Raw genomic sequence first — 13426 nt, forward strand, 5'->3', positions numbered from 1 at the left:
GTGTTATTATGTTATAATTAAGTCTATGATTTGATAGAGCAGTCTGACTGAGCGATGGTAGGCAGCAGCAGGCTCGTAAGCATTCATTCAAACAGCACTTTCGTGCGTTTGCCAGCAGCTCTTCACAATGCTTCAAGCATTGTGCTGTTTATGACTTCAAGCCTATCAACTCCCGAGATTAGGCTGGTGTACCCGATGTGAAATGGCTAGCTAGTTAGCAGGGTGCGCGCTAATAGCGTTTCAAACGTCACTCGCTGAGACTTGGAGTAGTTGTTCCCATTGCTCTGCATGGGTAACGCTGCTTCGAGGGTGGCTGTTGACGATGTGTTCCTGGTTCGAGCGAGGAGAGGGACGGAAGCTATACTGTTACACTGGCAATACTAAAGTGCCTATAAGAACATCGAATAGTCAAAGGTATATGAAATACAAATCGTAGAGAGAGAAATAGTCCTATAATTCCTATAATAACTACAACCTAAAACTTCTTACCTGGGAATATTGAAGAGTCATGTTAAAAAGGAACCACCAGCTTTCATATGTTCTCATGTTCTGAGCAAGGAACTTATACGTTAGCTTATCTTACATGGCACATATTGCACTTTTACTTTCTTCTCCAACACTGTGTTCTTGCATTATTTAAACCAAATGGAATATGTTTCATTATCTTATTTGAGGCTAAATTGATTTTATTGAAGTATTATATTAAGTTAAAATAAGTGTTCATTCAGTATTGTTGTAATTGTCATTATTAGAAATAAATGGTTTTTTTTTTCTTCTTCAAATAAAAATCGGCCGATTAATCGGTATCGGCTTTTTTTGGTCATCCAATAATCGGTATTGGCGTTGAAAAATCATACTCAGTCGACTTCACACAGACAGCGTGATGAAGAAGGCGCAACAGCGCCTCGTCAACCTCAGGAGACTAAAGAAATTTGACTTAGCCCCGAAGAACGTCACGAACTTCCACAGATGAACCATTGAGAACATCATGTCAGGCTGTACGCATTATCACCAACGCTTCACTGGGGCCACACAGCCTGCCCTCCAGGACATCTACAGCAATCGGTGTCACAGAAAGGCCATGAAGATCAAGGACCTCAGCCACCTGAGCCATGGCCTATTCACCCCACTACCATATAGAAGCCGTAGACAATACATGTGCATGAAAGGTCGGACCGAGAAACAAGTTCTGGGTCATTCTCACGAAACTGACATTTGACACCACATTTTTTTAATAAAAAAAAAAAAATGTCTTCTTTGATCACAGATTAGGATCTGTACTTATTTATTTCATAATTATTGTTTTTGGATCAGATATTATGCATTTTACCACAATTTATTCAAAATAAACAAATAATTTTCTAATATGTTTTAACATTGCTCCCTTAAAAGGCCTGAGTTAAAACAAACACTGAAAATACAAATATTTAAAATATAAAATTTGACCTTTCACCAAATTGAGCTTTTTAGCCATTTTGGTAATGAGAAGGCCAAGTGGGGTAAAGGGGGTGTTCGAGAATAAAAAACATAATTAATTTGCTTATATTCCTCCAGAATTAACTTCACTTCTAATACTCCTCTAGATGATACATCATGGTTGAAAAAACATTTATTTAAAAACTGATTGGAATTTTTACAGGAATGAGACATGTCCACGGTGTTTGGAAGTAATAATTATAGTTTAATGTCAACTTTAATTATTATACAATTTTTATGATTTACAGCAAAACATGCGTTTTATTTACATAACTTAGATTTTTCTAAAATAATATAAAATTGACAGAAAATTTTATCCATACGCATTTAAGCAATGATAATTTGGCGTGAAAATTTACATAATTCAGGCGAAAATGTAAAATGTATTTAAAAGAAGACATTGTCAAAAACTAGGCGTCTTAATCCTGAGAATGATAGTTGATTTTTGCAGATGCATCATGGTTTTGTAACTCAATTGCCTACAGACATCTTTAAAACCAGTTTCACGAGAATCACCATTCTATCTCCAGGCCATTAGACTGTTAAACAGTCACCACTAACCGGCCTCCGCCCAGTACCCGACCCTGAACCTTAGCTGGCTAGAACAGTGACTACCACCTGGTACTCTAGCTTGCACCTCAGAGGCTGCTGCCCTATGTACATAGTCATTGAATACTGGTCATTTTAATAAATGTTTACTTACTTTATATCTATATAGTGTATTCTAGTAATGGATCATCCTATATAACTACTGCTGTACACAGCTTTTATATTCATATACTGTCCATACACACACACACACACACACACACACACACACCCCCTTCAGAAAGTATTCAGACCCCTTCCCTTTTCCCACATTTTGTTACGTTACAACCTTATTCTAAAATATATTACATTTCCCCCCTCAATCTACACACAATACCCCATAATGACAAAACGAAAACCGTTTTGTTTGTGCTAATTTACTAAAAATAAAAACAGAAATACCTTATTTACGTAAGTATTCAGACCCTTTGTTATGAGACTTGAAATTGAGCTCAGGTGCATCCTGTTCCCATTGTTCATCCTTGAGATGTTTCTACAACTTGATTGGAGTCCACCTGTGGTAAATTCAATTGATTGGACATGATTTGGAAAGAGACAGGATTGTGTCTGTCTCGAAGATCTGGGGAAGGGTACCAAAAAAAAAAATGTATGCAGCATTGAAGGTCCCCAAGAACACAGTGGCCTCCATCATTATTCAATGGAACAAGTTTGGAACCACCAAGACTCTTCCTAGAGCTGGCAACCAACCCAGCCAGCAACCCAGGGAGAAGGGCTTTGGTCAGGGAGGTCACAAGAAACCAATGGTCACTCTGACCAAGCTTGTAGCATCATACCCAAGAAGACTTCAGGCTGAACTCGCTGCCAAATGCACTTCAACAAAGTACTGAGTAAAGGGTCTGAATACTTAAGTAAATGTGATATTCCAGTCATTTATTTATTGCAAAAATGTCTAAAAACTTGTCATTATGGAGCATTGTGTGTAGATTAAGGGGAAAAAAACAATTTAATCAATTTTAGAAAAAGGCTGTAACATAACAAAATGTGGAAAAAGTCAAGGGGTCTGAATACACTATATCTATCTATCCATCCATACATAACATGTATAGGCCTATATATTTATATTCCGGTCCCTGACATTTCCCATTCTGATATTTCTTAATTTTTCTGGATTGTGTGTGTGTGTATTGCTAAATTTATATATATAAAAATAAAAGGGAACACTTAAACAACACAATGTAACTCCAAGTCAATCACACTTCTGTGAAATCAAACTGTCCACTTAGGAAGCAACACTGATTGACAATAAATTTCACATGCTGTTGTGCAAATGGAATAGGCAATAGGTGGAAATTATAGGCAATTAGCAAGACACCCCCAATAAACGAGTGGTTCTGCAGGTGGGGACCACAGACCACTTCTCAGTTCCTATGCTTTCTGGCTGATGTTTTGGTCACTTTTGAATGCTGGCAGTGCTTTCACTCTAGTGGTAGCATGAGACGGAGTCTACAACCCACACAAGTGGCTCAGGTAGTGCAGCTCATCCAGGATGGCACATCAATGCGAGCTGTGGCAAGAAGGTTTGCTGTGTCTGTCAGCGTAGTGTCCAGAGCATGGAGGCGCTACCAGGAGACAGGCCAGTACATCAGGAGACGTGGAGGAGGCCGTAGGAGGGCAACAACCCAGCAGCAGGACCACTACCTCCGCCTTTGTGCAAGGAGGAGCAGGAGAAGCACTGCCAGAGCCCTGCAAAATGACCTCCAGCAGGCCACAAATGTGCATGTGTCTGCTCAAACGGTCAGAAACAGACTCCATGAGGGTGGTATGAGGGCCCGACATCCACAGGTGGGGGTTGTGCTTACAGCCCAACACCGTGCAGGACGTTTGGCATTTGCCAGAGAACACCAAGAATGGCAAATTCGCCACTGGCGCCCTGTGCTCTTCACAGATGAAAGCAGGTTCACACTGAGCACGTGACAGACGTGACAGAGTCTGGAGACGCCGTGGAGAACGTTCTGCTGCCTGCAACATCCTCCAGCATGACCGGTTTGGCGGTGGGTCAGTCATGGTGTGGGGTGGCATTTCTTTGGGGGGCCGCACAGCCCTCCACGTGCTCGCCAGAGGTAGCCTGACTGCCATTAGGTACCGAGATGAGATCCTCAGACCCCTTGTGAGACCATATGCTGGTGGGTTGGCCCTGGGTTCCTTCTAATGCAAGACAATGCTAGACCTCATGTGGCTGGAGTGTGTCAGCAGTTCCTGCAAAAGGAAGGCATTGATGCTATGGACTGGCCCGCCCGTTCCCCAGACCTGAATCCAATTGAGCACATCTGGGACATCATGTCTCGCTCCATCCACCAACGCCACGTTGCACCACAGACTGTCCAGGAGTTGGCGGATGCTTTAGTCCAGGTCTGGGAGGAGATCCCTCAGGAGACCATCCGCCACCTCATCAGGAGCATGCCCAGGCGTTGTAGGGAGGTCATACAGGCACACGGAGGCCACACACACTACTGAGCCTCATTTTGACTTGTTTTAAGGACATTACATCACAAGTTGGATCAGCCTATAGTGTGGTTTTCCACTTTAATTTTGAGTGTGACTCCAAATCCAGACCTCCATGTGTTGATAAATTGGATTTCCATTGATTATTTTTGTGTGATTTTGTTGTCAGCACATTCAACTATGTAAAGAAAAAAGTATTTAATAAGATTATTTCTTTCATTCAGATCTAGGATGTGTTGTTTAAGTGTTCCCTATATTTTTTGGAGCAGTATATATATATAGCTAGGTATTTCTGCACTGTTGGAGCTAGAAACAAGCATTGCACCTGCGATAACATCTGCAAATCTGCGTATGCAACCAATAAACGTTGATTTGAAGACACAGGCTGCCCTGTGTCCACACCATGTGTCTACTTCCTTAAGCCACTGTTTGACTTCATAGCAGAATGAGCTCAGGGTCAAAAAATGTTTTTAAAAGCATTCTTCCATAATGCCCAAGGGGGGGATAGAGGGGTGGGGTTGAACAAGCACACTCAAAGCAACATCACATGAGTACCACAACTTAATCAAGTATGCTGCTTCAAATCAGGAGACCACGAGATGGTGAGCAAGGCATCATCCCCCTCTCACTCTCCCGAAAGTTGTGCATCCACTCCTGCACTGCTTTCAGATTACTAAAATAAAGAAACAAATCTGATTGACTTATTGGGGGGCACGCAGTAGGTGGTAGAGTAAGTATGTGTCAGCAGGACTTATAGCAACGGCTAATGTTGCTAAACACGCTAATCACCTTAAATGATTAATCTGGGTATTCATTCACTCTTGTTGTTGCATGAAATAGCACATTGTAAGAACACTTCACTCAGAGACAAGAAGACTGTTTGGGCACCCTGTCCAAACTCTCAAGCTATCACTCTCCCCAGAAAAGGTTGGCTGGCTCAAACCCTGCCAAGAGAAGATTGTCTGGCCTTAAAAAAATAAGATAAAAAGAATCCCATTCAGCCTCCATCCAATGCCTTTTACACTACCAACAAGCCTGGGTTTGTGGTACATTTAGTGCCTTCCTTAGTTTCTCTCTTAGTACAAATAAAGTGCTGGCAAGGAAGTCACAGAGCAGAGCCCCTTTAACCCTTCTTTAACCGAGATGTTTGTGTTTTTACAAGGGGAGTGGTGGTGAGTTTAAACGTCAGACTGAGGCAAGAACAGATAAAGATGTCAGACTGGCAGGATCAATGTAAAGTAGGTAGAAGAATGCTAGGCCATGAAACAAGAATGGTCATGAAAGTAGTAATTTTTCAGAATGTGTGTCAACACAGGATCAAAGAACGTCTGCCAGGATGTTTTGGGGGAGTGGGTTGGTTGTTTTGAAGGTGGCATAGAGCCGGGTACAGGAGAGGGTTGGAGGAGGGGGCACAAACTGTGTGAGGAAATAACTGCAATTTACCATGTATGCTAATCCCACACACATCTATTACAACCTGGGATTTTCCACTGACAGTGAAGATAAATTGGTCCCTGATCTGCTCTGTTCTTAAATGGCAGACGTGACGATACTCTGTTGACTACTTCTGCATGAGATAATTCCGTGCTTGGAAACAGCAAAGGCTGGTGACGTTTATGAGGGGGTTGCTGTGGGTGAAACTAGGTAGCTGACTGTCTGAAACCAACTGGCTGTAGAAGAAAAACACCTTGAAGATGCATTGTTAGCCTAATCTCACACAGAGACAGACCTGTGTAAATAACAGCTGATGTGAGTTAACTAGGTAGCTACTACGGTATTCAATTACATGTAAACGTTACAGGTATTAGCAAATGGTGAACTTGTCAATATTCTGACAAGTATTGGAGCTATAGGCTAATTTTACATTGATAAACATTAACACTTACTAGCTAGCCAACAGTTAACTAGTACCGTTGGTTCTGCTTCCTGTCGGCAAACTTCTCGCTAGCTACTGTAGCTGACTAAAGAAAAAGCACCAACTATAACAAACAAATACAATTCACAGCGTACCCCACAGATACAACCTACTATAGCTTCCTAGCTGGCTTGCCTTCATTTTGTATATAGCTAACGGTAGATACAACTAATAATTGTAATCATAAAAATGTGCCAAATCTTCTTGCTACATTTTTATCCTTCCAAATAACATCAAAGATAATACAACTGACTGCTTACCTTCTTATAGAGTAACAATACGTAGAATCCAGGGCTTCTCTGAACATGTTGTGGACTTAGCTATATACCCATACCATGCAGAGTTTGCCTGCACTGCTGCCATCTTGTCCTGGACACCAGGAGGGGAGACCTCGCTCTCGACAACACCCCCATTTCCCACATTTTAAACTTCAAAAAACTTAAGCATATAAAGGTTCAATTACACCAATTTAGCCCAGGATGTAACTATGCAGTCCAAGTTATTCTCTTGCTTCTTTGGGCGAGAAAGTCCATCTCTAAAAGGGCCTACGTTAGCCCTATTTCCCGAACGATCTTCCCGTTCTGTCTGTCTCCAACATGTCCCTCTGCTCTGTCTAGCCTAGGCTGTGTGAAAAATGTTTGTGAGTTGATGGCATTGAGCTAGACTAGACGAATCAATAGTCGAGCTGCGCGCGCCCAATGAAAAGCGCGTTCACAATGTGGCAGCTGTCAACATGTTTATAATGGGCAACAGGGCCACTCATGCGTAGGATTTGGAGATGCAGTGTTCAAGACAAAAATATTTTCTTCACAAAATAACATTAGATTCTTATTCTCATAAGTTGTTTTATCATTAAAATGAATGGCAGACGAAATTGCAATGTAGGTGCCTGTTTAAAGTAATATGCTTCAAGACAAGTAATACAGAAACGTCATTAAATTCGAAATTGTCCATACTGATATGCGTTAAAAGATTATACATACTGAATAAAAATATTTCTGAAGCTTTTCTAAAGGTGTTTCATAATATTTATAATCTATTTCTATTCCAATGGGACTATTAGTCCCTTGTTCTCCAAATCCATTCTCATGTTTGTTCAGTACAGTTGTGAATGTTTGGCTGATTTCTTTCTAGGTTTACAACTGTGACATGTTATAGAGATGTTCATACTTTTTTGTATTTCTAAATTCCAGCAAAATGTTCACACTTATTTTTTTATAAAACTTCACCGGTGTCTTGTTAAATAATGTGTGTTATCTTCTTTGGGCCATACTGTACAATAGTCCACAAATGTGTTGATGGTCACCAACTGTATCTTCCTCCAAGGTATTCATTGGAGGAGGGATCATTGATATGCAAGTTACCAAGGAAACTGCCTTCTTCTTTCTCAAAAGGTCCTTCTATAGAACATGTTGTTGTCGATGGTTCCTTATTTGGAATTCAGTGTACATAACGGAAAATGCTAAAATGAGTTACATGGACAAATATCAATGGCTGCCATTACCACAGTGACCAACTCCGCAGTACATGAGGCACTGCAGGGAAAGAACGGTTTCAGGGGTTGGAAATACTCTAAAATGGTATTCTCTCCTAAAGATACACGTGGGTTTGCAATTGGGCTTGTTTTGTACATGGTCTCAGGGAGCAAAACAAAATAAAGCTTTAAGCCCACTCTTTCTGCATGATGTCATTGACATCAACTCAATGTATCTCCTCATACACCACTGCAGATACACCAATGAAAGGCAGAGACATAAATGTACAAACATCTGACATGCTGCCTTACAATAACACTACAGTATAGGCACATGGACAATATGATTGCCATAGCAACTGTTCATGTTTGTCTCAGACATCTTGCTCTGTCCAGCTGTCAGGAACTGCATGAAGCATAAAAAGCCATTCACAAAAAAACTGTCGAAGAATTCTGCAGATTCCCCACACCAAACTAAAGTGAGGCAACATGAAATAACAATTCCCTTTAACCAATCTCTATTTTCATCATGCATTCCAGCTGACATAACTGTTCCACTGATTGATATTGGACAAAGGAAGTGTTCTATGGACTTAGTGTTGAATGGGTTAACAGACTTTAAAAAGTTTGCCATCTCCTGGTGGCAAAGATTAGTCTCCTGTCAGCTGGTAACACATGGCTGGTCAAATGGCTTCATAGTTGTCCAGCCTGTTTTCACATATATTTGGAAAATGACAGAACCATCTGCTTGCCTCATCTGGTCTGGCACTTGAAATAAAATCTCTGAGTATAGCCTGGCTAAGTCTGATTTGGTTGAGTTTTTGACCGATCATCCATGTGCTGGGCACTGCCAGCTAAAGGGTAGGGGAAAATGTATCATCGACAACAGTCTCATTCATTTCTAAACAGCAATGACCAGGCTATAGGCGGCCGTCAAGTCCTGTCCTCACTCAAAGGCCACAATGTATGCTGGTTCACTCTACTCAACACTTTATAGGCCTAGATCAACATAACTAACTAATTCATGATGTGCTAGATTGCCATGTCACCTGGCACCTCATTCCATATCAAATGATGATGAGAGGACAGTAGGATCCAGCATCGTGTCCCTCTTGGATTGGAGCTGAAAGCACCTGAATCATAGTGTGGTGAGCCACTGTCTGGAGGTCAGGAGATTCTTTTATTTAATTTTTTCCCTTTTTCTCCCCAATTTCGTGTTATCCAATTGGTAGTAGTTACAGTCTGGTCTCATCGCTGCAACTCCCGTACGGACTCGGGAGAGGTGAAGGTCGAGAGCCATGCGTCCTCGGAAACGCAACCCAACCCAGCCGCACTGCTTCTTGACACAATGCACATCCAACTCGGAAGCCAGCCGCACCAATGTGTCGGAGGAAACACCGTACCCCTAGCGACCTGGTCAGCGTGCACTGTGCCCGGCCCGCCACAGGAGTCGCTAGTGCGCAATGAGACAAGGATATCCCTGCCGGCCAAACCCTCCCTAACCCGGATGACGCTGGGCCAATTGTGCGTCACCCCAAGGACCTCCCGGGCGCGGCCGGCTGCGACAGAGCCTGGGATCGAACCCAGAGTCTCTGGTGGCACAGCTAGCACTGCAATGGTCAGCAGATTGAACTTAATAAGACTGAATAGACAACTCATCTGTCTGATTAGACTTACAGCTCATCCTTAATAACTGTGTCTCTGCTGTTTGCGTCAATGATTGGCATGTCATAGACAAAAAGAGATCTATAAAAATAGAAGATTCAGTGGTGTACCCAAGACTAAGTAAATAGATTCACCACAGAGCCAAAACTTAGACAAAGCACAATCCTAGCCCTAGAAGTTTATTCTACAGTTTCTTCAGAAATTCAGAACATTCATGTCACACACGCAATCTGAATGCAGAGTTCCACAAAGACCACCCAAAGCAGCTATTAGAAATGTTCTGAAGACAAAGTGGAATCTTGCAGATATTTTTTTATTCTTCCTGAAAGCGACAAGCAAATACACAGCACATCCACAAACAGCCTGGAGGCACCAGCCTGACAAAGAGAGTCCTCACTGTCTGAGGTGGCCAATTGGGGTTCAACTGCAACCAAATCCAACAAGAGGCAACTGTCAATCCCAGCCCCCATCTCTGGCAGTGACAGCTCCTGTCCCTGCCTCCAGCCCCACCGTTGGGGACAAACCAAACTCTAGGCCTGGCTTGGCTCAGCCAGTGGCCTCAGCTGGTAAAGGCAACAGGTGTGAGGAGGGTTATAGGGTTCCCCTCTCGCTGCCCTGTAAGCCCTTGCATCTGTCTGTTCAGCGGCTTTAGCTCCCCAGTCTTTGCAGAGAATTCTGACATATTTTGTCACTGTAGCACCACACTAACAAACCTAGGGGCCAATAAATAGCACTCAATTCAATTCATTATATAGCCTACATTCCTTTCTGAATTTGAAATGAATCCAATAAGTAATCATCTAGTTTTTCAAAAGTATCTGTAATCTGATTACAATATGTTTGCTGGTAAGAAAACTGATTAGTTACAGTTTTCTGTAATAGGTTTAAATGTAACTGATTATGTAATCAGTCACTCCCCAACCTTGCCAACATAAAATATCAAAGGCAAATAAATGTTCATTTTAAAGAAAAGGTTAATCTGCAGAGACCTGGATTGAGTGGGAAGTCTGTACCATAATGGCCTGACCAGCTGTTTGGTGTAGGTCTATGGTGTGTATAGGCCTAAAAAAAGGGTATCCTTCCCATATACTATCTTGCAGTTGACATGGCTGTTAAACGTGAAGGAGTCAGTCGTCTCACACCCTGTAGTCACCCTATGGACCTGCTCTCGTTAACCATTCCTAAAGTGAGCATTGCAATGCCTGCAGTGAGTGCAAATTACAGCAGCTAATGTTTTTTTATTACTATTACAGCAGAACGTGTACGGATGATGATGAGCTCTGGGCTCGGTTGATAGGGTCTGTTTATTTAGTCATAGTGTTGATTTGCATTCTGTCCCCCTCTGCTGTCTTAAAAATATATTACATAAAAAAAAACATGAGCTGACGCACACCCAGAATAATAGTTTGTGTGGAGGTGCTGACTAACGGCAAATAAACTATAAACTATCAAAATAAAGAAAGTCGCACACTCCATGTATAATCTCCCAGCAATTTAATGGGTATTTACCAACGTTTCGGCATCACTGTGCCTGAAATACCCATTAAATTGCTGGGATATTATACATGGAATGTGCGACTTTCTTTATTTTGATAGTTCATAGTTTATTCGCCGTTAGTCAGCACCTCCACACAAACTATTATTCTGGGTGTGCATCAGCTCATGTTTATTTTATATTATAAATACATTACAACAACTAGCTCTGCAGACAATTTTCGGACCCAGACGTCATAGCCACGGAGTTTCTAAACCTAGAGGCGCATCGCGAGACTTCCGGGAACGCTTGCAAAACAGACCAAACAGACCAGGCTGGAGTTTGAGAAGTCAATGAGAAAAGTGAAAAATGATTCCTTAGTTGTTCATTTTCTCAAAATCTAAAGGTACAATCAAGAATCGAACCAATGTTTTGAGTGGTTGAACATGTTATTACTCAACTCGTTAAAGTGACAAACTGACACGTTTTAATTTTCGTCGAAAAACAACTTTATATCGAAGGAATGCCTTTGATTTGACGTCTTTGCTAGTCATCGTCGCCATGACATGACAAATGTGATCGGGGATTTCTATTGGAGAAGCAGTTTTTGCCTATCTTCATACTGTACTGTTTTTGTCATAGCTATCAAAGAGATTAATCACATTCGTGATTCAAATGTGTTAATTCAATGACCCAGATATCCTATGAAAGATATTACATTAGTGATTAAAAGGTGTTAATTCAATTGCTTTTTTGTACTCTACATATTGGTCTCATCCATACATATATATAAAACATTCAAATGCTGTACAGAGCAACCTCAAATGTGATTTTTTTTGTCTGTAGAGGTTACATCCTCCAGAACATAAGGAAGTGAGCATTCAACCACGCCATTTTGAGAAAACGGCCAGTCACAGCAGTGAGCAGACTGTGTTCATAGCTACTGGAGTTGTCGTGCAGTCATGCGATATAGCTGTTTTTAATTGAATATTTCTATGTTTAAATACTGTTGACATTTGTAATATAGGTACACTAAACGTAACCAGTAATGTCCACGGAAGCAACCGCCGACCAGGTAGAGCATTTCAGTTGTTTGTAGCGAACGGTTGCTAGTTAGCTACGTTACAATTTCACTCGTGTTGCATGGTGGTTCACTGACGTTAGCTAGCTAGGCCTACACTCTAGATACCGTTTAAAATAGAATATATGGATTTGATGCGCTTTCTACATAGCTACCACACATTATTGACAATATTTTAGGGAAAATAGTTAACTACTTAATTACGTTGCCTTTTTGAGAGATCTGCGGCTAAGCTAATTATGTACTAACTAGGTAACCTGCCAATGATTTGTCAGAAATGAATGTCAGTCGACCAACTAATGTCAACTAGTTTGTACAGATAACACGACCTAATATGGTCTGAACGTCATGCTAACAACACTAGTTGCTGAGAATAAACACTAGTTAATTTCGCGTGCTAGCTGAAGTTAGCAACCTAGGTAACATTACTGTTGCATTTGGGCCGCGCTATTTGTTACGCTAACTAGGTAACTAGCCAAAGTGTATGCAGCAATGCGTGCACATTGTATTGCATTTAAACAGTTGAGCGCACCGTTTACTCTATACGCTATCTGTGTTAGAAGTTGTGCAATTGTGTAACATGTTTACATGATTAGCGAACTACCTTGGTAGTCAACTAGCTAACCATGTAAGCAAGCAAGCATTGCATCGTGTCTGCCTTTGTCCTACTCGGTTTCTTATGTGGCTAAATAAAGTAGTCCAAACTGGAAATAAGTGTAGTAGGTCTATTATAAACGAGATCTTCTAAAATGTACTCTTAAAATTGTCTATAATATTGACACCCTGATTGATTTGTTTTCCCAAGCCACCTCTTGTTGCAGTGTATGCATGTCTGTAACCCCAATCATATTTTTATGTCTTGCAGGCAGCCGAGTATATCCCAGAGAAGGTTAAGAAAGCAGAGAAGAAGTTGGAAGAAAACCCATATGACCTTGACGCATGGAGCATTCTGATTCGAGAAGCACAGGTTTAGTGACTCAGGGTTGCATTCCTCTTACCTGGGGTAATCGATTGGGTCAAGGGAGGGAGAGGGTGGGGATCAAGAGGGTGGTGGGTGGGGCTCTAACAGAACAATTACAAATGTGTCATATAGGACTGTTTCAACTTGTTTGTCAACAAGTGTACATGTAAATGCATTCTGCCCTTTTAGAACCAACCAATAGACAAAGCAAGGAAGACGTATGAACGACTTGTGGCCCAGTTCCCAAGCTCGGGCAGATTCTGGAAACTATTCATTGAAGCGGAGGTTAATATTTTATCAATTTCTCACAACTACATGTGTGCATGAGC

The 13426-nt window shown here is 41.5% G+C and overlaps 2 protein-coding genes across 2 annotated transcripts in view; one reads left to right on the top strand and one right to left on the bottom strand.

The window, feature by feature from the left end:
- LOC106587826 (homeodomain-interacting protein kinase 3) overlaps positions 1–7076 on the bottom strand; it is a 91127-nt gene extending 84051 nt beyond the window's left edge. The window contains exon 1 of the mRNA XM_045708069.2: positions 6703–7076. The gene's annotated coding sequence lies outside the window, so the exon portion shown is untranslated. The remainder of the gene's footprint in view (positions 1–6702) is intronic.
- A 4853-nt stretch (positions 7077–11929) lies between these two features.
- Positions 11930–13426, top strand: part of LOC106587796 (cleavage stimulation factor subunit 3) — a 63381-nt gene continuing 61884 nt past the window's right edge. The window contains exons 1-3 of the mRNA XM_082969701.1: positions 11930–12130; positions 13002–13103; positions 13287–13382. Coding sequence (XP_082825827.1) covers positions 12104–12130; positions 13002–13103; positions 13287–13382 — 225 coding nt within the window. The 5' untranslated portion in view covers positions 11930–12103. The remainder of the gene's footprint in view (positions 12131–13001; positions 13104–13286; positions 13383–13426) is intronic.

This window comes from Salmo salar, chromosome 26 (assembly GCF_965601325.2).
Source record: "Salmo salar chromosome 26, fSalSal1, whole genome shotgun sequence".
Taxonomy (NCBI): domain Eukaryota; kingdom Metazoa; phylum Chordata; class Actinopteri; order Salmoniformes; family Salmonidae; genus Salmo; species Salmo salar.